Below are 23,871 nucleotides of genomic sequence, written 5' to 3' on the forward strand. Positions count from 1 at the left end.
CAGACACACACACACACACACACACACAGTCACACACACACAGTCACACGCACACACACACACAGCACCGGTGGGACACACAGAGTGTCACGTGCAGGACTTGCCCGCTCCCCTGGCCATCCCTGGGACCCCACCTCCCGCTCCCTGGGTGATCCGTGCTCTCCCCCTTCCCACCTGGAGCTCCCTGTGCATCCTGACCCGCACCAGTTTTATTTTCGTGCTGCATTGCTGTTGACATGGAAACCAATACCACTTTCTGTTCCAGAGAATTGGAAGCTAAAGCTACCAAAGAAGTCGAAAGAAAACTAAGCAGGTAAGAGACTCATTTAAATTCCCTCCCACAGTTTAGATGGAAAGGTGGCCTAGGGCTGGGAATAGTTGTGGGCTTTATCGGGAGCTTTAATCTCTTGTTAATTGTAAGGATAAAAAAAACCTCTGAATTTGAAAACGTTCTCTGTTGCATGGAGAAATGTCTGCAAGTTTAGTTAATTCTGTAGACTAAACACCTTTTTTTTTTTTCTTTTGTGTAACATCTTCAGATGTTTAATGCAGTTTCTTTAATAGGGGAGGTTTTTGAAGAGAAAAATAACTTTCTGCACTAAGTTGTAGTACCTAACAATAACTGAAAAATGCATTAAGGGTTTGGTTTACTTTTTTTATACACTTCAGCCAAATATTGTTTGGAGGCAAGACAGTTGTGGCAAGAACTGGAATAAACTCTATGTTGCCATATAACTACTGGCTCTGCCTCTTTTGCCATGAGGAGTTAGCTGGTGAATTTCCTGTTTACTTGTAGTTTTTAGAATGAGAGCTTAACAGAAAGGGCTCAGGAGTTAACTCCTTAACTGGGGAGTTCAGAGTCAAGTTGAACTAAGAATTCTGTGCTATAACATGTATCATTTTGTATTTAAGTTGTTTCTTCTGCACCATTTGTTTTTGGTCAGGTGACTTTCTCACAAGAACCTGCTCTATTGGTTACATTCTTTGTTTTCGACTTCTGTCCTGCTTCCTCTTTGGGTTCTTTTTCACTAAGACCTTTAAAAAGGCTTTTGCTGGTGATCTCTTAGAGTGATTTCCACTGGGGCCATTTGAAATGTGCCCAAACCCCGAGTAGAGCTGATAGAATCTCAGGTTTGGTACCCTGCTTTTTGCCTTCCTTCCTGTGCCCGAGCAGTCTCCACCTTCCAGGCTGAGCTATGACTGTACTGTGAAAACTGAAACTGCTTCCCTGCTCTCAGTGTGTGTCTTCTTGTTTTAATTTTTAATTTTTTTAATTTTTTTTTTGTAATACTCCTAAGTGTGAATGATTTGTCTGATGATGTTGTTGAAATACAGGGAATAATTGGGGTATGTGGGAACCTTTCAGATACCTTTGGCACGTTGCTGTTAGCCCATCAGCGTTCAGGGACTCACTGCATTTGCAATGCCAGAAGTGATTTCAGAACTGTCATTCAGAGTGACACAGTGCCAAGTCCAGAGTAGTGCTTGCTGCCAGTCTTAGTAAGTCAGGAGATCGTCACATTTTTATGACCTTAGCAGAGATCTTTTGCTGGCAGGCAGTGCCAAGAGTGAGAAGTAGTGATAGAAAACTACAGAACTTCCAAAATTCAGTGTTTGGAGAGTAAACTCTGCTATGGAACAGGTCTCCATGTCTTTCTGACACAGAGGAGTATATTTTATTCATTTAAAAGATTCAGAACTGGTTTGAAGTTCACATTAATGCCCCAGCTGGTTTATGTTTAGCCAGGGAGCTCTCGTTGTGCGAGCGCACAGCTGATAAAGCATGGCATGCCTGTGCTGGATAGACCTGATTAATTGTTTTACTGGGCTAGAGCTCAGCACATAGCCCTCCTTCTTCCTCCAATGCCATTATTTACAGTCTTATTAAATTTGCAGTTACCTAGTCAAACTGTAAAAGAGCAAATATCCTTTCCTGGGAAGGTACATAGACCTGTGCTAGAGTTTATGTTAATCTCAGATTTCACAGTGTGGCTGTAGACTGTGAACTCCACGGGACATTGGCTTTGCTTTGTGTGTGTTCTGAAGTCACTTCTGGAGTTTATGCTTATAAATTAATGGGTAGAAAATACACTTTTTAATCTTACTGGGAATATTGGCCTAGATTGTGTGTTTGTGATAGGATAAATATTACAGGTTTCAGTGCAGCTTGCTTATCCAGTTGGAGTGATTCCTGTTTTACACTCAGGATTAGCATTTTGGCTTGTCTGGCCTTTTGGAAAAGAATCTTCATTTGGTCTGTGTTCTCTCTAAAATTCATACATGCCTGGTGCTGTACAAATATTCCTGGTCTCAAAAATGAGCTTAGTGCATGACTTGTGACAGTGATTCAGATAAATCCATTGCACACTCTGTTGTTATATATATATATATATATATATATATATATAACTCATCGTGTTACAAATGAAATGTCACCTGCTCAGTCACAGAAAGAGCTGTCTGCTGTTAACTGGGGAAACCTAAGAGTTAAAGCTGGTTAAAATCAGGATTGCTAAGAATCACTTATCATTTAGTTCTTCTGATTTAAGCAATAACTTTTCAATTCTGTTTGGTAAACAGGGCTTTCCTGCCTCATTTATGTGGAACTGAGAGAAGGTAAATATCTGAAATATGTTGACAATCATTTTCCCAGACCCAGGGGTTTGACTGTTGCTTCACAAGCATGCAAACCATAGGGAAGAGTCTCCATTGCTTCCATTCACCTGTGATTCTGCCCAGTTTGGTTGCAGACTGGCCGTGTTCTGGGAGAGCAAACTTCTCACCTCTAGATTTCATCCATGTATTCTGTAAAGTTACTACTGTACAATTGATTTTTACACTTTCATGTAATAATAGCCACCATATTTCTGTGATATTTTTCTTATCTGCTGCAGGGAAAACATAGAGCTGGCCCAGTGATAGAGACATATAAAACCAGGGAGAAATGTAGTTGTTTCTGTTGATGTGCAAGCATGTGATTTTCTGTTGGGTTTCTGGGGGTGGGTCTTCTTCCTGATAAACTCCTTATGTAGAGATACCTGCTGTGAAATGGGAAGAGTTTATTGCAGAGAAAACATTCTATTCATGCTTTCAAGACCTTTACAGGTAAATGGGACATCCCTTTCTCCTCTGCAGACAGGTTTTGGGGCTGTGCAGGATTGCCAGGTGGTCCCCGTGGGGTCCCTTTGGTGTTTGGGTGTGAGCAGGCTGTGCTGCCCCTGCAGCAGGGACACTGCAGCAGCCTGGAGCGGGGCAGGGCTGGTGCTGGGCTTCAGCAGTTGGCTATGGAGGAGCAGTTTAATCTGCTTTCCTCGCTTCCTCATTTGTTACAGGAAGATAGGGATTGTTTATGGCTGCTGCTGGAGTCTTGTGTAGTTGGATGATAAACTTCTTGGGAAGGAGATCTGTCTTTTGTCTGCTTATGTAGCATCTGCTTATGTTTCATCTTGGATGAAACTCGAGGGCAGAACTAACACAAATATTCCAGAATTATGGTCTATTTGTAGTCCTTGTAGTTGGGAGCAACATTCTGATGAGCCAGCTTCTGTGTTAGGGAAACGGGAAAGCTGAGTGGGTTCCAGGTAATTGGTAGTGGCAGACACGGTAGGTAGAATTCTGTCGCTTCACTTTTAGGGTGGTAATTTAAAGACTGAGGTATTTAAAAGCAAAAAAGAAAGTAGCTGGTACACATTTACTAATTAATTATTCATTGAAGTATTTTTTTCCAGTTCTTAGCTTGGCAGCAGCTCTCCTCTCTGTTAATAGCTGGAAAGAACACACACACACACGTCTGGAGATGAGTGGGTTTGTTTTGTTCTCACTGCCTGAGGCTCTCGGCGCTCTGAGGAACACACTGGGTGGCTTCAGGTGCCAGAGCATTTCCATCTGAGGCACTGGCAGGGTTTGTTGGGATTATTTTGTTAACTTCAAATTACTGGTGTCTATTGCATAAAGTCCAAGTGCTCCTTTGGTGCAGCGTGCTGTTTTGTCGATGGCATTGATAAAGGAATTGTAGGATCCCGTTTTAATCAAAATTACACATTTTATAATTGATTTTTGTAGAATGCTGGTGAGTATGGTTTTTACAAAACCTGAAAAATCACTTTCATTGGCAATTTTATGTAATTGTGTCATTTCAAAAAACTGAAAGATGAGGGAACTTGTAGGTCAGAGTACAGAAGATTTATCAGTCTCAGCAACATTTGAAAGTCTGTGTAGAAGATCAGCTGTAGGTTGAACACGTGGTGCTGCCTTTGCAGAATTGTTAAAGATCTTTCAATCCCTGATACTTACCTGTAGCTACCTGGCAGTGTTCCAGCTGTAGCACTGCAAGTTAATTTATAACTATGAGAAGAGCAAACGGTAGAAAGGATTGATTTATTTGTTAAAACAATAAAAGAAAAAAGGTCTATCACTGGAGGTTTTAGACTGGTTTCAGAAGCTGCTGTGTATAATCACCTCTAATTCTTACTTGTGTGTTTGCTCCGTACCTCTGATCATCCCTGCAGTGATGGGGGCTCACTGTAACCTTCATTTCCTCAGTGTGGTGATAGAGTTTTCATTTTATTGTGGCAAAACATGATACCTTTTGATATATTGTAACAGCAAAGATAGCAAAGCTGCACAAACATTAATTACTGCATCCTCAGCCTTTCTGCCAGGGGAAATACAGGTGAATTTGATTTTGCTCTCCTGCAATGTAAGAATAGGAGTTAAGTATGTCTTTTCTGCCCAGGTATTTTTACAATGCTAAGGTGGAGCTTTAGAAATTAAAGATTAATAGTACATTTTCTTCCAAGAAGTAAAGTAATAAGTGAAGCATGTTTTGATACAAATATTAGCTGAAATGTTTGCAGTTTGAGTGTGATGTCTTTTTCCACTCCAGAAGCCAAATAACAAATCAAGCCATACAAAAATAAAATGCCTTGTACTGTCTTGATAACCTGCCTTGGAAGACTAAAAAGTTGGTTTTGTTTGTTTTGGTTTTTTTAATAGCTTAATTGAGGAAAACATTTTAGTAGTTTGTTGGTTTTTTTCCCCCCTGTATGCTAAGAAGAATTGTGCTGGGGTACACAACTGGAACAAAAATGCACTGTTAAATAAATAACGGTAAATATTTATCTGACCCTCGGTCTGCTTAAATTTATGCAGATAACAGCAGCTTCTCCTTGCCCATCTTCAGAGCCATCAAATGTGCAGTCTCTCCTGAGATCAAGATCCATTTTCATTTTGCCTCACTTGAAAATAAAGCACCTTTCAAGTTAAGCTGTTGAAACCAGAGGCCTTTGTTCTGTCTCCGATGTGGATTTCCTATTGCCAGGGTGTTTTATTTTCACTTGATCTAAATTGAAAAATATGGTTTGCATTTCTGCTAAGGCCATTTAACCTTGAGCAAGCTAATCCTGTTACACAGGAGGAGAAGGGCATTGCCTGTGCATGTGTTTTGGTGGAAGTTGGATGTCTGAGAGGGGAAATCAGAGACCTGTTTATATATTCACATTATCAATGGGAAAGCTCGGTCCTTGCTCTTCCTCAGCCAGCTGACAGACCAGTGTGCTGCTGCAAACACTTTGGCCACACAAGGTCGATGGATTAAGTCTCCCAGGTGTAGAGAAAAGCCCAGCAAAGGAATTTGTTAATTTTCTGGCTTTGTGTTGTAACCACGAGACCGAATTCCTGCGGTGGTTCTGTGCTCTAAAGGAGCCTGGAGCTGCTGCTGGTTTGTGCACAGGAGCAGGGAGCTGTTTGTCCAAGGTGATAAATGGGAAATGCCACATTCCACTTCTGCTCCTCAAGGAGCAGAACCAGAAATGGAACTTGTTTGTTATGTGTTCTAAAGGAGGCTGGAATCGGAGGCATCAATCCCATCATTTGCTGTGCTGAGAGTGGATTTGAGTGTTGGGGAGAATAAAGGAGACTCATGCTTCCAGCTGTCAGAAATGGAAATTCAGGTGTTCTGCATGAGACTCTGATAACTTAAGAGGTAAATGTGAATTTCTGTCTCAGGTTTAAGTATGAGGATGGTGAATAGACGTGCCTTACTTGAAGGGTTAAGTTTTCAGGGAAGGGCAGGGACAGGAAAGGCTTTTCTGTTGCTTGGTTGTGCCAGTTGTGTTAGTTTTGCTCTGAGATTTGATGTTACAGTAGTAATTAATACTCTTAAAAACATATAATGAGCTATAGGTCAATGTTTTTTTATCTAGGGAATACCTAGAGTCCTTATCATAGAGGGTTTTATGTCTCCTAAGCTTGCTTTGTAATCTAAAATCTGTTTGTCTTAAAAAGATAAAAAATTGAATGAGCACACTGCCAGAATTTAGGAGTTCTGTTGTTCCTGTGTGACAAAAACCCAGTGATGCTGTGGTAGAATATTCCAGAGATATTGGTATGTTAGTTGTTAGCATCTGTATTCCCAAAATGAAATGTAATTGTGTTGATTTAACTGTAGCAGGATTGATGAAGGATTTTTGGGGTTTTTTTTCCTGTGAAAATACTACTTTGCATTCTGCTTGCTCCTGAACGTGCTACAGCTTTCTTCTAAAAGCAGAATGATTTTTCAGTTAATGCAGTTTTGGCATGTGATGGACTGAAACTGGTTGTACAAAGCAGTGCTGGTGGCTGTGTTAACTGCTGGAACCGTGCTCAGGTTGTTGCAGGTGCTGTAACTCAGCTGTGGCCCCAGCAGGCAGGCAGAGGTGAGGCCCAGCCCAGTACTGAGTTCCCAAGGAGCAAAGCAGTGGCTCTGCTCCGAGGGGAAGGGGCTGTGTGTGAACTGGCTGTCGTGTCAAGAAGGAGCTGGGATCTGTAGGAGCTGTTTCCTCTATACTGACTCCAGACCTGGTATTGTTCTCCAGTTCAAACTGCCTGCTAAAACTGGGACTGTCCCAAATTAACCCAAACTGAGGGTCAGCATCACCAACATCCCCGTGGTTACAAATGCTCGGGGTGTGACAGCGAGGGGCAAAACTGACTGAAGTGTCACCTTTGTAGTGCACGGATGTCACTGCAGGTTAATCATTGCCTCAGATTTGCACAGGAGCGAGGGATTGCTCTAAATGAAACTGGCCAGCTGGAATTGTTTCTGTAGTTAGGTGTCTGACCTCTTAGTTATCCATGAAATCATTTTTGAGACTTAATTGTAAATGCAAGATTGCTTTTGCAGTGAGACCTCAGTGGATCTTGCAGGCAGCTGACGAGGCTGTGATAAAATGCAAAGTAGCCACATTGTGTTTGAAGGGTTGTGATTCCTCAGGCAGTGCACAGGGGAGCCTCAGAAATAACACTTTTGGGTAATTATTTTGCATACCTTAGCATGTCAGAAGCCATTCTTTCTTAAAAGAAGTAACTAATGCTTGCTTTCTGTTATTAGAAAATCTTAGAAGCCAGAATTTGGTCAGCAGTAGCTGATGCCTGTGCTCACCTTGAAAGGGAATTGAGCTGAATTAAAAGTAGAATTAACTGGTTGTTTATATCCCTAAAAAAGTAGTGAAAGTTTTAGTACCTGTGGACTATCTTGTGGTTTAATACATTCAATTTGCATTGCTTCTGACAGACATCAAACAATCTTATTTAAAACTGGAGGTTTATAGGTAGTTTGGGGTTAAAAAGGAGCCAGCTCAGTGTTTCCAGGCAGATGTAAGCCATGTAGTCACTGCCCCATACTGACATTGTTAGTCCTTTTTCTCCAGAACACTTCTGAAATCTGTCTTTAAGCAGCATAAGCAGGACAGTGCTGTTCCTGCTCAGCCTGGGTTTGAGCAGAAATACTGTGTATCGAGTGTCGTTAATTACCCTGCCGAGTTTTGGTTTCACTTTTGACAAGTTACGGTTTTGTTTCTGGGTTAGGGAGCTCTGGAATGGCCCTGCTGGTGCCAGATGTGGTCTGGCCCTGAAACACTCGGTGTTTCCTGGCTGAGATGGTTTGGGATGAGGGATGCACAGGGTGTGTGTGGCTTAGGCTGTGTGCAGGAACATTCCAGGCTGGGATGAGCTCTGTCATACCAGTTCAGGGAGAGATTAAAGAACATCTGAATTTGCTGGCTTTTGAACCAGATTCAAGTCTAAGTCTTCATTCTAAGCTTTGGAAGAAAGAACTCCTTACATGTAGCTTGACACCACATCTGCTCTTGAAGTCCTGTCACTGGTGGCTTGCACTGAGTGACGGTCCCTGTAGAAATAGGATCCAATTAGAAGCAAAATTCCCCAGTTCCTTTTGTGTCACTGTGAAATAATTGTTCTAAAATGAATCTAAGTGTGTACAGATTGTATTTTGGGAGAGTTAATTACAAACTGTGTGGTTCAGGGATTTAGTGCAAGAAGAGGAAGAACAGTTGATGGAAGAAAGGAAAAAGAGAAAAGAAGACAAGAAGAAGAAGGAAGCTGCTCAAAAAAAGGTATGTGGAGCACTGAGAATAAACTCCTATGCTTGGAGCTGACTTGTTTCATCACTAGTATTCTCTTATTAATTTAATGTTTTAAATTTAAACATACTGTCAGTTATTTAGAGGTAACTGACATATTGAACATTGTACTCTGTGTAGTTTCTTACAAAACTAAATTTTCTTCTGAGAATGATCCTTCTTTTTCCTGATCGTCTGCTGAGGCAGTCTCAGGTTTGAAGCATCTCAGTGTTAGTGCATTTACTAATAGAATAATTTTAAGGCAGTGGGTTTCAGCTTCATCCTTATTTTAATACATCTTTTTATTCTTCAGTATGGAAACATGCCATGAGAGAATTTGTAGTTGGGAATAAAAATTTTCATAAAAAAGAAAATATTGACAGCAAAGGTTTTTAAGGATGTCACAGAAAGACTTATAAATACTTCAGAATCTCTGTTTACTGACAAGATCCTCATCATGGCCATTGATTCCAAATATTGACCCTGAGCTTGAGAGGAGCTCATAAATGCAGTTTTGAAACGTGTCCCTTTTGGTAGGAGCAGAGTGAACTTGCTCAGAACTTGTCCTGTGATTCCATTGCCTGATGCTGGCTCCAGACTGGTTTGTTTTACAGCCACAGGCTTCCAGCAAAACCTCCCAAGCCCTGAGCCGAGCCCCAGGCCCTGATGGGGTCTGGAAGAGCCTGGCCTAAACATGTGTTTAAACATTGTGATCTCTCGGGCAGCAAGAGCAGCCAGGAGCCCTGGCTGTGCCCCTTGCTCTCCAGCATCTCTTCAGGTGCTGCAGAAACAGCAAAACCACTTCTCTTTCTGTGGTCCATGGGCCAGGTGCCAGGCTGATGGGTTGGGTCACAGCTGGGCAGGGGAGAAACAAAGCCCAGAGGAAGCTCTGAGCACACAGAGACACGGCAAGAGCCAAAGTGGCACCGTGTACCGTGCTGTGAAGGCAGTGCTCGGGGTTAGTACGTTGAGAGTTTCAGAAATTGGGACTGCAGGGAGAAGTGGAGGGACAGCAGCAATCCCAGGGGTGGCCTTGGGCTGTGGGAGGGCTGGCTGTGCCCCCATCCTGGTGCTGAGCAGCGTGCTGGGTGTTCCTGTTTGTGCAGTGTGAGCAATTGGCTCAGCTGGTGCTGGAACACACAACCCTGGGCTTCGAAGGGCACAGAACCACCCAAGGCTTCAAGGTAGATGTTTTAACCGTATTTGTTGACCAAAAAGCACAATGAGGAGTTGTGGTGTGTCGTGGCCACACGTGCAGCACGTTTCTTTTTGAGGCTGGGGAAGAGGGAGAGCAGCACTGAGGAAGAACTGGTGCTTTTGGGAGGCCCTTCCTCAGCACAGTCCCACTGTGCTGTACAGTTAAAACCACACCACCGAGGTGCATTTCCATGCCAGACATGTTTCTCTCCCATTTTATCCTGTGATAAACTTTTTTATTCAAATAGATCTCTCATCTTGGCTGTATCACAGGTGTAACCCATTGAATCTTGCAAATGAAAACTTGAAGCCTTGGCATTTGCTCTCTTATTCTTTTCCATTTCCAGGTCACTCCCCCTTCCCTGCCCTGTTCTGCAGTAAAAGTGGTGGCAGCTCTTTGCTTCCAGGCACAGTTTTTAACTCACTTAAAACGTCTTAATTTGCAAGTTTAATTTGGTCTGTTTCATGTAGTTATCTTTCAAATTAATTTTGTCTTCTATAACATTTAAACAGCTTTTTAAGCATAAGGAATAATAGGCCTGGGTTGGTTAGAAAGACGCTTCTGAAGTAGATAATTAAATAACTTGAAACCATTTAAAAAGAGGAAAGTCAAAAGCTAATGTTGCTTTATGAAGTGGCACGTGTACATGTGGTTTTTCTCTTATCTACACAAATCACTGACACTTCTTTTTTCTTGTTCTAGGCCATTGAACAAAAAATCAAAGGTAAGTTACTTTACAGTTAGTTCTACTCTGTGTGTTATTTCTGGGGTTTTAAATATGTTGAATCAAATGCATCACCTGAAGTCTCCTCCCAAAAGTGACAGATGGGACCCTTGAGACTTCAGCTGCACTTTGTCAAAGTGACCACAAAAGTCTAGAAGAGTAACAGCCAAAGGTTTATCCAGGGATTGGAGTTGCTGATCTTCCTGTTTTCCATTCTTATTTGCTTACAGAGCACCAGGCATTGACATAATACCTGAAGTTCCTTTCCTTGCTTGCTTTTCTCCTTCCCCTTTTTTGCTTTGTTTGAGAAGTGCACCAACACTTCAGAATAACTGTGTATAGGACGGATCTGTTTGAAACTTAATTTACAAATATTCTTTGTAAATTATTCGTTGGGATTGGGAGCACGTGATGGACAAGTAATTAATTTGTCCAGTTTTAACTCCTGCGTATGGAGAGCTCACCCTGCAAAATGATCAGGATGCCAGTACCCAAAAGCTGTAATTTCAATATTCACAGCAGGTGGGAGCACTGCAGTTTTCTGAGAGTTTCTGGGGTTTGTATGGATATCCATCCCAACCAGCTTCTAAAAATAGGAAGGAAGATTCTTTTCACTTTCTCTTGAATTGCAGCTCCTAACCTGTTAGTTGGGAGGTGCATGGTGCTTGCTGAAGTGATGGTGTGGAGTGCTTGTGAACTGTTTTCTGGGAGCACTGGTTAATTGAGCACTCACTGGAGCAGTGGCAGATGCAACAGAAGCTTCAGAGCCGTAATTCCTGCTGATTTGATTTGAAAAATCCCAAAGTGTTTGAAGGCTGATGGGGCTCGAAGGCAGGGGACTGGCAGAGGACACACTGTGCTGGGGAAGAGGCAGGGAAGCACAAGGAGCAGCCCAGCTGGGATGTGCAGGGCGTGGAGCAGGCAGGTTGTCCAGGACAGACAGTTGGTCTGGCATTTCTAAGTGCAGTGTGTACTCTGGTGGGTGTGTTTAAATGGGAAAAACACCTGGATTGAGGAGAACCAGTGGATTTTTAGCGTGAGGATGCTGTGGGGAGGGAGCGAGGGCAGCTGTGCTGCTGAGAGTGGGAAGTTCTGCTGCCTGGGGAGGCTGATGGGTTGGTATTGAAAAAGGGATTGCTGGAGGCAGAGGGAGCTGCCAGAGCCTTGAGTGAGCTGCAGGAGGGTCTGCAGCATTCCTGGAGCTGCTGGCAGCGATGGAAGCTGCTGTGGTGTGTGTCCCACCATCCTCCGAGCTGCATCAGGCTGACCAGGGATCCCACCCTCTGGCCACTGAAATCCATTGGGAGTTCCAATGTCTTTGGGCACAGGACAGAATAATTAATAAACTTCCTGGAAGACTATTATAATTAATAAATATTATATTTTTTTTTAGCATGCCCTTTTTCAAGCAGTGCATGGAACTGTGTTTGAAATACAGGCTAAGGGTCGGCTTTCTTCTGTACACTCCTGCCATAAGGCTTCTAGGATAATAGACCAGATTTAAAGAACTATGAAAATTTCTGGGTCTATTCTGAAGTGATAAATTATGTCTGAAAAGACAGTGAAGAAGGCAAGTGATAAAATACTTTGCTGCATAATAACAAGCACTTGGAGTGCCCATTTGACCCGTGTGCTTGGGCTGCACTGGCGTCACATCAGGGCCGAGGCTGCACAAGCAAATGGCTAAAAATAGCATGAACCAGGAGGGCAGGAATTCTTCTTGGGAGGCTACCCAATGGGAATCTTCACATGGAATGAAAATGTCTTTTCTTCTGAAGGACAAAGTAATTAAATTTTTTTTATTATTTTTTTTTTCTGCTTTGAGGCTTAACATTCACTAATGGAAGTGTTAAGTTCCAACTTAATTATGTTATTATTTAAAGGGTATTTCATAAAGTTCAGCAGGAATTTAGAGTTGTCAGAGAAACATAAACTGGCAGTGCTGTGGAATAAAAAACATCATGAGATGGAGATTCACAACTTTTTGCTACAGTTTCTATAGGAACAAAATGGGAAGCTTGTGTTGCCCATGGCTCTTGCCTTGTTTCACCAGTTTTGCCTCCTTGTATTCAGAATGCAAATTAATGTTTCATTAGTTTCCAAGTTTCCATCACGTTAATGTCTTAAATAATTTATTTTGTGCATGAGCTGAAGATAAAATACAAGAGTATAGGATCTCTAAATAATTCAGAATTATGTGTCTCTTTCAGAAAAGAAGCTGGTTAAGTGCTGGGACTGGGAAGGGATGGTATGTCTTGGTTTTAAGTATAGTTTGGACAGCTCCAAACTGTTGTTTTAGCTAAGGAAGAAATTGCTGTTGTACCAGCTGAAGCAGCTCCCAGTGTTCATGTGAAAGGACAAGACCCTTCAAGGAAATTCATGGAGCTGGGGATTTTTCTGTTCAGGATTGGGAATGGTAATGAAAAAGATGCTAACAACAAGGTTTCTGGTAGCAGCAGCATTTAAATGCCACAGTATTGCAGTTAAAAACGCACATGTGGCGTTCCTGCGGATTTCAGGGATTCTGACCTGCCTGGTTTGGTCCAGCTGGTTTTATTGAGGGAGGGAAGAGGAGGCTGGGAGAGTTAAAGGCAAGTCTATTAGTTAGTTGCTAAGTGGAAAGTTTATCTGTTTGTGCAACAGCAGGAACATCGTGTGCCTTCCCAGTGCTCTTATACTGAGTATTCTAAGAAAAAATAAGTATAATTTGAGTTGCTATTTGTTGAAAATACTTCAGAACTGTCAGTTACTTCTAGCATGGCAAAATATGTCATTTTTGCTGTTTAAAGTCAGTGCTGTTAGAGCCAGGCAGGTCAGTGCATTTATGCTGAATTTCCTCTAGCCCAGAGCTCTGCAGACAGTGTGCTGGCCCCGGGCAGAGCTGATGAAGCCCTCGCTGAAAGAAAGAAGGGCTGTGTGAGGAGGAGGAGGAGGAGGTTTGAGTTGGGCTGTGCCTGCTGCTCCAGCCTGGGAGCTCGCTGGGGCTGCCGTGCCCCTTGCACACCATGGAATGTATCCATGAATATATGAATATATATATATATATCCATGAATATATGAACCCGGAGCTGGGGCAGCAGCCCAGAGAGTGCCACTTGCATTACAGAGCAGAGGAAACTGAATTGCCCTGGAACGGAAAGTGCTCTAAAAATAGCTGGGTGTGGAATCGAAATCTTTGACTCATATTTCCCACCTTGGAAACTTCTTACGCTTGTTCTTCTCCGCGAAGCCGAATGGCCCGACTACACAATCGCTGCTGGGTTTTGTCGGGGTTTTGGCTTGGCTTTGACTGTGCTTTTCCCGGTCGGGAAAAGTCTCCTGCCGGCTCCTGGATCCCGGCGGTGACCGGGGGAGCGCAGGGGCCGGGCCCGCGGCAGGGCCGCGCTCACCTCCGTGCGGATCCGCAGGGGTTAAAGCCTTGGCAAACACGGAGAGATTTTCCAGAGCAGCTCCGAGCTCACAGCTGCGGCCATTTTTCCAGCACGAAAATTCTAGCACTACATCTCCTCCGTGTGTGTGAGCTCGAAAGGCAGAGTCGCTCCGTTTGCCCTTGAGCGTTCCGGCGCCGCGGGCCGTGCCGTGAGGGCCGTGCCGTGAGGGCCGGGCGGCAGCTCCAGGGGGAACGAGCCTTCCCCCGCCGGCCCGCAGCTGCTCTTTGGGACAGCATTTCACCTCTCTGCGCTGCTTTTGTGCGAGGCAGAAACTGTTTTCCATCCGCATTAAAGTTACTGGAGCAGCTGCCATTTTTTTATTGGAGGGGGAGTGCGAGTCCCTGGGCCCCTGCTCCAGGAGGAGTTGGCAGGCAGCTCCTGGAGCAGTAAAATGACACCATGCTTCTCCTCCATTTTCTAATGAAATCTGCAGAGTGGGAAAGCAACACAAGTTGGAAGCGCCTTTCTTTGGAATCTCTCTGTAAACTGTAACTCCACCATCCCCTGCTCTGAGGGTTTGTAGCAGGTTTGTTCTTTATGAAAATCTGTCATTTTTAATACTGGTTTCTGTAAACTTGCTGTTGCTAGTCAATTAACTGTGATAAACTGTAAGTCTGTTAATATTAGCTTTCTGCCTTAATACAATTTAAAATAAAATACTGCTGCGTAGAACAAACTTTTATTAATTAACTACTTGTTTAGAGCAAATTAAAATACTAAGAGAACGATTTAGGGGTGCTGGAATTCATAGTAGCCATATTGGAATATTAATGTGTTATTTACTCTTCTGAGAAGTTGTGGAGCAGAAAATGTTGGACAGGGTGAATTTTGTAGTTTAAAACTTACTCTGTGGTTCTGGGGGAAGCAAAAGCAAGGGAATTCTGTTGCACTTTGGATAATTTCAGTTGAAAATCAGCATATAATTGTGGACTCTGCATATTCTATAGCCTAGCCTGGCAAATTTGTTACACAATTTTGATATCATAGCAGATAGAATTGCCATATCTGCTAAGGAAACGAATGTTTAGAATGTATGTGAAATCTAATATTCATAAGCTGTTAGAGAAGTGCTGTTGGTGCTGTGCCTTAGGGCTGGCTGGGCAGCAAGTACCTTGTTTATTTGTTGCACTCCTTGATAGTCAAAAGCGATTTGAGTTCCTGCAGGTCCGCTGGGGTCTGTTCTAACACTCTTGGTCTTAAAGTAGCTTTAATTAGGAAAGTGAAGTGTCAGGGCTGCCCTGGGCATGCTGTTGGCAGCTCTGTCTGGGTGCCCAGGGAATGTCAGATGGAAATTATTTCACTTTACCCCAGAGGAGCAGTGGAAGTGGCAGGGAAGGAGAAGTGAGTCAGTGACCATGGAACTGGGTGCTGGATGTCACATTAAAATCTCTTCAAGTGAGGTGTGTTTTCTGCTTAAGGTGGCTGTGGGAGGAAGAAGAGCTGGAACAGTGTGTGCCAGAGGCTGAAGGAGAGTGTGTGTCCTGCTCTGATGGCTGCAGGAAGGGTTTCTGTGTGTCCCTGTCAGCTCAGCTGAGCTGTGCTCCAGGCTGTAAAGGGTGATCCATGGAATCAGCTGGGGCAGGAGGCACAGGGACAGCACCAACAGTTATGGTTTGGGCACTGCTTACACACATCATGGAGTGTGAACAAATGTGTTTTAATTTCAGAGCTTGTTACAGTACCTGGACCTCAGGAAAGTGCAAAGTCTTTCTGCATTAAATTGTCAACCAAGTCTCAGCAATGTGCTCAAGTAGCAGCTCTCCCCCCCTTCAGGGCTTAGTCACTCTCAGTTACTTTATTTATAATGCAAGAAATCTTAGAAGCACCAAATGAAATAGATTTGTTTAGTATTATTTCCTATTTGTGAAGTTCAGTTTTGAACCAGAAGTCAGAATCACAATTTGTTGTCTCATTATGTACATCAAAATACTTTGCAAAGAATCAGTTGCCTTCCCTTAATATAGGGAGCAGCTTAAATTGAGGAAATCAGAAGTGGTGCTTGTGATCTTTATCAACTTCCCAGTTTAACAGCTTTTCAATACCTTCTGTTCCCTGTGTTCTGTACAATAAATGGAGTTGTGTCCTGGCCCTTCCTCTCCGTAACTCTGTCCCTCTCCAGTCAGCTGTGAACTGGGAGAGCTGGTCCCAGTGGTGCCTGAGATGGAGCTGGGGGCCCTGGGAGGGGCAGCTGAACTTGGGTGTCCTCACCCTGAGACTTCTGCCTGCCTGTTTGTCCAACAAGGAAGTCTCCAAAGTGTTTCTTTTTTGCTTCCCTTAAGCAGCCAAAATGCATTATTCCATTAAATAGATGCTGATTCTTCAGTGACTTTTTATTCTAAAGGCTTCTATTTCTTTTTTTTTTTTTTGAATACACAAAGTAGAAATAAACAGAAATTATATCATAAGTAGCTCTGACAACATTCAAATTGATTCCTTAAACAAAATCTCGAGTTTGTTTTTGTTTTTTGTTGTATTCCCATGACTCTGTTCCTGAAAGTCAATGATGAAATGGTCTTCAAACATATTTAAAAGATTTTAAAAGCCCCCTGAAAGCTACATTCTCAGTCACGTAGTAACATTATCCTGGTGCTGAGGGAGGTCGTGGTCGAGTATTGAGGTATCCTGGGACGTTGCACAATAAATATTAAGACACTTTATGGATATCTCATCCAAGAGATTTGCAAAGCACATTAACATAGCAGTACTGTGAGGGAGGGATGGCAGAGTAGCAGCAGAGGCACAGCAGGAGCTCGAGTGCCTCCCTGGCCCTGCACCTGCCGGGGTGGGCTGTGGGGCTGGCACTGTGCCTTTGCTGTTCCCTGTGACCTCCTCTGCCCTTGCTTTGACCTTCCCCTGGCCTGGCCGGGGCTGAGATCATTTGGAGTTGCAGTTGCACGCTTGGCCTTTCCCCAGTGCCAGCACTGTCCTGTGCTGGCAGCCACTCCTGCTGGCAGCAGTCACCCGAGGGCACGAGGACCTCTCTCCTTTTGGATTCTGGGCTCCTTAAGGCAGGGAAGCCTTAGCACCGTGTCCTGTAGGTCCTGTTTGCCCCTTGTTCTTTCTGGGCCAGGCCAGAGCAGTTTTCTATAGGTAATACTTAAATTTTTTAATAGTTAAGCATTTTCTAAAACAAGGGTAAATGTTGAAATAAACTTGGTGGTGCTGATTTGTCAGCAAGAGGCTGTAGAAAGCTGGTTAGTAGCAGCAAACTGCAACTGAGATAACTTGGTTAGGAGTGATAGCAAGGCATATTCCTGCTTCCAGGTCTGTGCCATGAACTGAGGGATAACAGAGCTTTTCCTTGGGGATGAGTTACAGCTTAAATCAGAAGAAATGCTGCCATTGCATCATATATAAACACCTCTAATAATATTGACTTAGTCTTCAATTTTTTTAAGTTGCTGTTCACATGAATAACTTTGTCCCACTTTCTTTTTCCTGGGGGTGGGGGTAGTGCCAGAACAAACCAAGACAAGTGTAAGCCAGCCCCAGCCTGTCACCTCCAACGGCACTTCCACAGGAACCAGCACTACTAATAATGCCAAGCGGGCCCCAGCCAGCAGCCAGCAGCAGCCCTTGCCTCGATACCCTCCTCGGGAAGTACCACCGCGATTCCGACACCAGGAACAGAAACAGCTTCTGAAACGAGGGCAGCAGTTACCAGTGATAGCTGCAAACCTGGGATCCACTCCCAAAGTGTTAAACGGCCAGTCAGGAGGCAGCACTGGCACCAATAACCAGCCCGTGACCAACGGAGAAGTGCCCAACAGCAGCAAAAAACAGCCAGGTGAGGGCAGGTACCTTGTTTTCCTTCAGCTAAAATCGAGTAGCTTAAATTCAGTTATCAGGGGAATCTTTCAGCCAACATTATTTAAACTTCCACTGCAAGCTGTAGCATGAGGAGATCCCTTCCTGTGTCTGAGCTTGACAGTGAATGTTGCAGGATGGTTTTGGCCTCTCTGGGCAGGTTCCACGCTGAAGCTGCAGCCCCTGTCTGGGTTGCTCGCTGCTGGCAGCGGTGAATGGCAGACACGGCAGGGTTGGAGCAGGTGGTGATTCCAGTGTGACCTCTGCTGTGCTGCACATCCCCGGTCCTTGTCCTCAGCATCCACCCAAGCGTGGTCATGGCACAAAGCACCTTTGTAGCATCCAGCTTTGGTAGACACATCCCATAAGGACAGGTCTTTAGGACCCATCCCAGAGATGGGCTGATGCCACAGCCTGGGCAGCAGGGGAGGGAGCGAGGAATTGTGCCCCATTCAGGTGAGACCCCACCTGCAGAGCTGCCCCAGCCCTGGGGCCCAGCGCAGGGAGCACCTGGAGATGCTGGAGAGAGCCCAGAGGAGACACCAGGATGAGCAGAGGGATGGAGCAGCTCTGCTGGGAGGAAAGGCTGGGAGAGCTGGGAATGTTCACCTGGAGAAGAGACCAGGGCTGACCTAATTTTTGCCTTCCAGTACATGAAGGAAGCCTACAGGAAGGATGGAGAGAGACTGTTTACAAGGAATGGGGTGACAGGACACAGGGAATGGCATCCCACTGCCAGAGGACAGAGTTGGATGGGATATTGGGAAGGAATTCCTCCCTGGGAGGGTGGGCAGGCCCTGGCACAGGTGCCCAGAGCAGCTGGAGCTGCCCCTGGATCCCTGGCAGTGCCCAAGGCCAGGCTGGACAGGGCTGGGAGCTCCTGGGACAGTGGGAGATGTCCCTGCCATGGGAGTGGAACTGCCCCTTCCAGCACATTTCTTTATGTGATTCTGAGCAGCACCTTGAGACTTGGCTTTCATTTCTAACTTCACACCTGGAGATCCAGCCAGGGTACAGCTTGTTCAGGATATCAGAATTATCTTTTATTCTCAGGTTAGAATTTTTCTCAGTTTTTTCAGCTGAAGTTTGGTTGTATTACAGAATGGATCCACTTTTACCTTTCCTGCTATTTAAGTTCAGTCATCTTTTGTTGTTTTGGCTTGTTATGCATTCCTTCAAATAGCCTTTTAAGCCAGGTGAACTTGCCTGTTACATGTGTAGGATGTGCTGTTCAGTGACTGCACTAACATGCAGTCCAGTTAATTTTACAGGACATTAGTGTAGTTCATTTTTGTGTGGAAAAAAGTAACTTTCTGTGAGGGATCTGGCTTTTCAAAGGGATTTGGTATTAATGCATGCCAATGCTTAATACTTTCTTATTTTTATACTTGTATTTATATTTTGATGTGCCTGTAGCAGGGCTGATGTAATTTTTTCCACAAATAGTTTCTTCTGTGACCTTACTGAATTCCCAGTGTTTCTCAAAATTAGTGTTTCATAGACTACAAAGGATGTGACTCTCAGCCCCTTTAGAAAAAAAAAAAAAAAGAAAAAAATAATAAAACCCTGAAAATAGCCATGATATTTCAAGTTTGAGTTAAATTTTGAGCTATTCTGATGACTGCATCTTGAAGAAGCAGGATTTAAAATGAAAGTAAACAAAGCACTGGAGGCAGTGTATCCAGGAGTCCTTGAGGAATGTTTCCCATATTCCCTTCCAGTATTATTTCTGTAGCATACTGATAGAACTCTTTACCATTGCAATAGGTAATTTTTAAGTAGCTTATTTTCTTTGCTTCACCTGTATGATGTTGTTCCTGTCCATAGTGACATTTAAATTTACCTTTCATTAAGATGAAGCTTTTCCTGCAATATGTACACTGGTGAAGTTGTGTAGCAAGGTGATTTAAATGAGACAGTGATTTAAATAAACATTCACACATAAACTAATTTAAGAAGTATTACTGCTTATACAGCACAGTAAGTCTCCCAGTTGTACCCAGAGGATTTGTGTACTGTTCTCTATTGTACTTCTTCCATGAACATCATCCCAGTATTTAATTAGCTGGATTCCCATTTGTGTACTGCATTTTTCCCAGGTTTGCTCAGTTTTGCTCGATTTTGTGCTGGTGTGGCTGGACACAGCAGCTGGGCACTGCCAGCATGTCCCAGTGCTGTACTGGGGTCTGGGGCAGGTGTGAGCTCTGAGTAATACCCTCATCATTTGGATGGTGTGTCTGCACACCAGGCTGGAGCCAGGGAGGTTCAGGATCCTTCAGGGAGAGAAGGGTTGGCCAGATCACTTTGTCACCTTAGGAAAATGTCTGTGCTGCCTGTAGCTCCTGGCAGAGCTCTGTTCCTGGTGTTCCCTGTGTCCTGGGAAAGCCCAGAGCTGCCAGCTGAGGCTGGCCACTCAGACCTCCTTTCTTGGTGCCTTGTGTGTGCCTGGGAGGTCTCTTTCCCTACAATAACCAGGAGTAATGGCTGGCTGGGATGTGTTGTCCTGTTCTTTCCTAATGGAAAGGCAGATAATTTTCCTGTGCTGGATTTCTGTCCCGGTTTCAAGCTCTGCTCTGAGGCGTTGCTGGTGAGGTGGAGGAGGGCCCATCCAGGAGGGCCTGATGTGTTCTGACACCTTTGTATCTGAAAGGAAATGCTGTTTTGTCATTTGCCTGTCTCAGTTTCAATCACTCTCCCTACTTCCTCTTTCAGCCTCCACCAGCAACTCCAGGTACTCCCCTGGTTACCTCTGGAATCAAAAACCCCATGAGATTTGGCAGATCTGTAGGGTCGCTTGCACAGACAGCACCCATGGACACTGGGGTTAAATCAGTGGCTGCTGGGATTGATCTGTATTTTAGGGCTAAAAGAAAAACTGTGGCTTCAAGTGTTGAAGTCAGAATTGCTGGAATTGGGAATGGCTGTGGGTTTGTGTGTAATTCCTGAAAGGATCTCTCCCCAGTGTCAGCTGTGGTTGGAATGGTTTGGTAGGTGCATTGTAAAAGCCAGGTAATGCAGGTAGATACTGCTGAATTTAAAGTCCAGTTGCCCTGGGCTCACTAAGATTTTAAGTTATTTGTATTGGAAAAATTTTTAATTATATCAGTGGTCTAAACCCTGTCTCTTTACTTGTGTTTTGTGTGAACAGTTATCTCCTGTTTGGAAAATCAATGTGCTTTATCTAAAGCTGAAGAAGGGATAGGCCTTCTGGGCTGGGTTTTTTCCTGCTGTTTTTAGGACATTTGGTATATTGTTTTAGTAAAGACACATAAATTAAGCTCATGTCTCGTAATGCTCCTGCAACAGATCCAGGCCAGTGCCAAGACAGTTATTTCAAGAAATCTCCCTAAGTGGCTCTTTATCAGGACACTTTGACACCCAGTTTAGTTGTTGTCTTCACTGATGTGCCCCATGTGCAAACTTCACATGAAAGGAAGGGTTGGTGGCTGCCCTGGGGTTTGCACCTTGGAATAAGCAGGTGGTTGTTCCACGATGAAATTATTTAAATCATGAACTGAAGTATTTCCAGCAGTAATTGCTTACGACTGTGGCTAGAGCAGAGCAGGAGAGCAGCACCGGGCTCCTGGCAGGGCTCCAGTTTGGATTCCTCCCATCTGTTTATCCTGGTGCATCTCACAGCACAGCCACAAAGCTGTGCCCAGCCAGAGCCTTTGGGAACAAAAGGTCCCTCCTGTGACCTGGGGGTGCTTCTCAGCCCTTGGAGGAGTCAGGGAAGAAGGGAGCAGGTAGTAGTGATGGCATTTGGAGTTAGTAGTGATGAGGGTTGGATTCATATGGGGAACGTTGCCTTCAGTGTAACAGTTGTGGTCTCCAGCTGTGAAATTGGTGAGTTTGAAAGATGAAGTTTGATTCTGTACAGTGCCAGTGTGGCTCAGGGGAGGAGGAGGATGTGAAAGAGGGCAGATGATGGATGTTATGCACGTGCTTGGCTTAAACCAGCGTTGGGCCATACTCAGATGTTGCTGTTTGCTCAGTCAGGCAGCAGAGTGCTCACTTGGAGGTGGAGCAGATGTGCTGTTCAGAGAGGGGAGAGGCACTTGCTGAAGCTTCAGGGCTGACCACTCAACTTCTTAATCAGCACAGTCCAAAATGAACTGGTTTTGGTTTCACTGACTTTAAGTTCTTCCTCTTTTTTGTATAAATCAAACTTTTAAGGACATATTAAATTGGTTCATTAAATGCCAAATGTGTAACAAGTAGGTCGTAATGGAAATGTCATAAAAGCAGCAGAATTGCTAATTTTCACAGCCCCAGGCTGTTTGTTGTCATGTCCCTGCTCCCTGTGTGGGGAACATGATTCAGAGCAGACAGTGAGACTGAGCTGGCTCTGAGATAAACCTGTCCTGGAAAAGGGGTCTAAGGACTGGGTGTGCAGCAGTGAGTGCTTTGGGGACTGTTCTCTCATTTGCTGAAGTAACACTTCTGTGATTTTCTTGCTTTTTTTTTGTAGGCATGCCTCCCATTCGGGACTTGGTGAGCCACTCCCCTAACCAGTCAGGTTAGCTACTTCCATCTCACCTGCTTTTGCACTACGTGTTTGTGGTAGTTACATGTTTCACACAATTTTGTCTGATTTTTTAATTATTATTTTTATTTTTATTCTTTAGCTTATGCTTTTCATTGGCATGGGTGTGTGAATGATTGCAGTATACTTTCTCTGTGCCATTGCATACTAATTTGGTTTACCATTTTTAATTTTCTAATTAAGTCAGAATTCATACTAAGAGGTTTTGTCACCTTAGCATTAAAATACTGGGTTTTTTTTTTTAAGTTTATGCTTCCATGCTGACTTACCTCTTTATGGTATTGAATAATCTGTGCAAGCTTGTGCTTTCTATCAGAGATGTGTCACACTGGAGGAAACCGTGTCTTGATTGCTTGCTGAAAGCTCAGGACTGTATTTACTGAAATGTGTTTGTTCATAAGGCCCAAAGGTGCAGTGATTGGCAAGGTATGGTATTGACAGTCTGGGGGTGCCAGGTGTGCTGGAGCAGGAAAAGGAGGCAGAGGGTGCAAGATTCAGGTATTTCTTAATTTACGCTTCTGAATCCTGTTTATTTTAGCCCATGTGATGACAAAATGCTTTTTAAATAAATAACAGGTTTTTGCAAATGTTTCCTGCAGGAAAACTCATAGCTGGAAAGCATTAAATTAAAAATTACTGAAAGCAATCTTAGCAGATTACAGAATTTTAAGAAACTCGGGTTTGTGTAAATCTTTTCTTTGTCAAGGATTTAAGCAGCAAAAGTTCAGTTGCAACTTTAAATAGTTTTGGGAAGAAAAGCAAGAGTAGGTGTTCTGGCTCCTTGTGCTGTGCACCAAATGCAGTGTGTTGTCACGTGTCCTTTTTCAGTTTTGAGGGTGTTTTGTGGTCTCTGCCAGATACAAAAAGTCAGTTGTTCAGTGTTTGTATCCTTAGCCTCTGAAATTCATGAGTTGATGAGATTCAGGTAGGAATGTTCCAGAGCAGTGGCTCATGCTAGACATCACTAACATGTTTATGTCCAGGAGAAAGACTTGGTCTAAGTAGTTCTGTCTGTAATGGGAGAAAGTCAGCTGAGTGGAAGTTAATCACTGCGTGCTGCTGGTGGATTGGCTCTGCACAAACTGCGTCGCAGCTAAATTAGGGTAACAGAATTTTAATAAATACAAGCTTTCTTTATGTATTCTGCTGCTGTGCAAATTAGAGTTTGTTTTACCATTTCCCTCTGACTCGTAGTCCTAACCTGTATTTCTCTGTGTGGAATGCAGGCTGTTTGCCATCTGTGTGCCTTGGTGTTGCTGTTAAAAGGGATGCTGTTACTGGGGTGATGTTTGTGTGATTCAGGATCTTGTTCTGTGCCGTTGGTTCTCTCACTCCCAAGTGTGCACTCAGCTCTTTGATCAGTCCCTTAGTACAGGTTAAATGGCCTTTTTTAAAATGCCAAGGTGAGAGTTGAAACCTTGGGGTTTGTTGGGCAGCTGCTCAGACGTGACAGTGTTCTTGCAGCGCCACACGAATGTCAGGTTCTGGGTTACTCAGCTGAATCCTGATTCTGCAGGACAGTGGTGGCTCTCCAGGACTGGAACTGCCAGACACTATCACAGCACTGTGTCTGCCTGCCTGCCCCACTCCTCCTGTTCCAAACTGCTGAGCCACCATCCTTGTTTCTCATGCTGATTTACCAGGTGAAGCTCAGCTGAGTGCCAGGTGCTGAGGAGCAGTGGGCGATCCCTGCTCCACCTCTGGGAGCCAGGGTCTTGGACTCGGTTCTGTTTCACTGTAGGATGAGTAATATTGATATTGATTAA

The 23,871-nt window shown here is 44.0% G+C and overlaps 1 protein-coding gene across 13 annotated transcripts in view; it reads left to right on the forward strand.

Annotated features, from left to right (window-relative positions):
- Positions 1 to 203: 203 nt before the first annotated feature.
- Positions 204 to 23,871, forward strand: part of TNRC6A (trinucleotide repeat containing adaptor 6A) — a 41,726-nt gene continuing 18,058 nt past the window's right edge. For 4 of the 13 annotated variants that reach the window (XM_015642853.3, XM_015642856.3, XM_015642858.3 and 1 more), the window contains exons 1-6: positions 222 to 313; positions 2,581 to 2,616; positions 8,303 to 8,393; positions 10,300 to 10,321; positions 17,207 to 17,539; positions 22,031 to 22,078. In XM_015642853.3, coding sequence (XP_015498339.1) covers positions 237 to 313; positions 2,581 to 2,616; positions 8,303 to 8,393; positions 10,300 to 10,321; positions 17,207 to 17,539; positions 22,031 to 22,078 — 607 coding nt within the window. In that variant the 5' untranslated portion in view covers positions 222 to 236. Of the gene's footprint in view, positions 314 to 2,580; positions 2,617 to 2,666; positions 8,394 to 10,299; positions 10,322 to 13,665; positions 14,279 to 17,206; positions 17,540 to 22,030; positions 22,079 to 22,104; positions 23,209 to 23,871 lie in introns of those variants that run through there. The other 9 variants (XM_015642862.3, XM_015642863.3, XM_015642857.3 and 6 more) reach the window with 7 other exon arrangements.

The sequence above is a fragment of the Parus major genome, chromosome 14 (genome assembly GCF_001522545.3).
Source record: "Parus major isolate Abel chromosome 14, Parus_major1.1, whole genome shotgun sequence".
Taxonomy (NCBI): Eukaryota; Metazoa; Chordata; class Aves; order Passeriformes; family Paridae; genus Parus; species Parus major.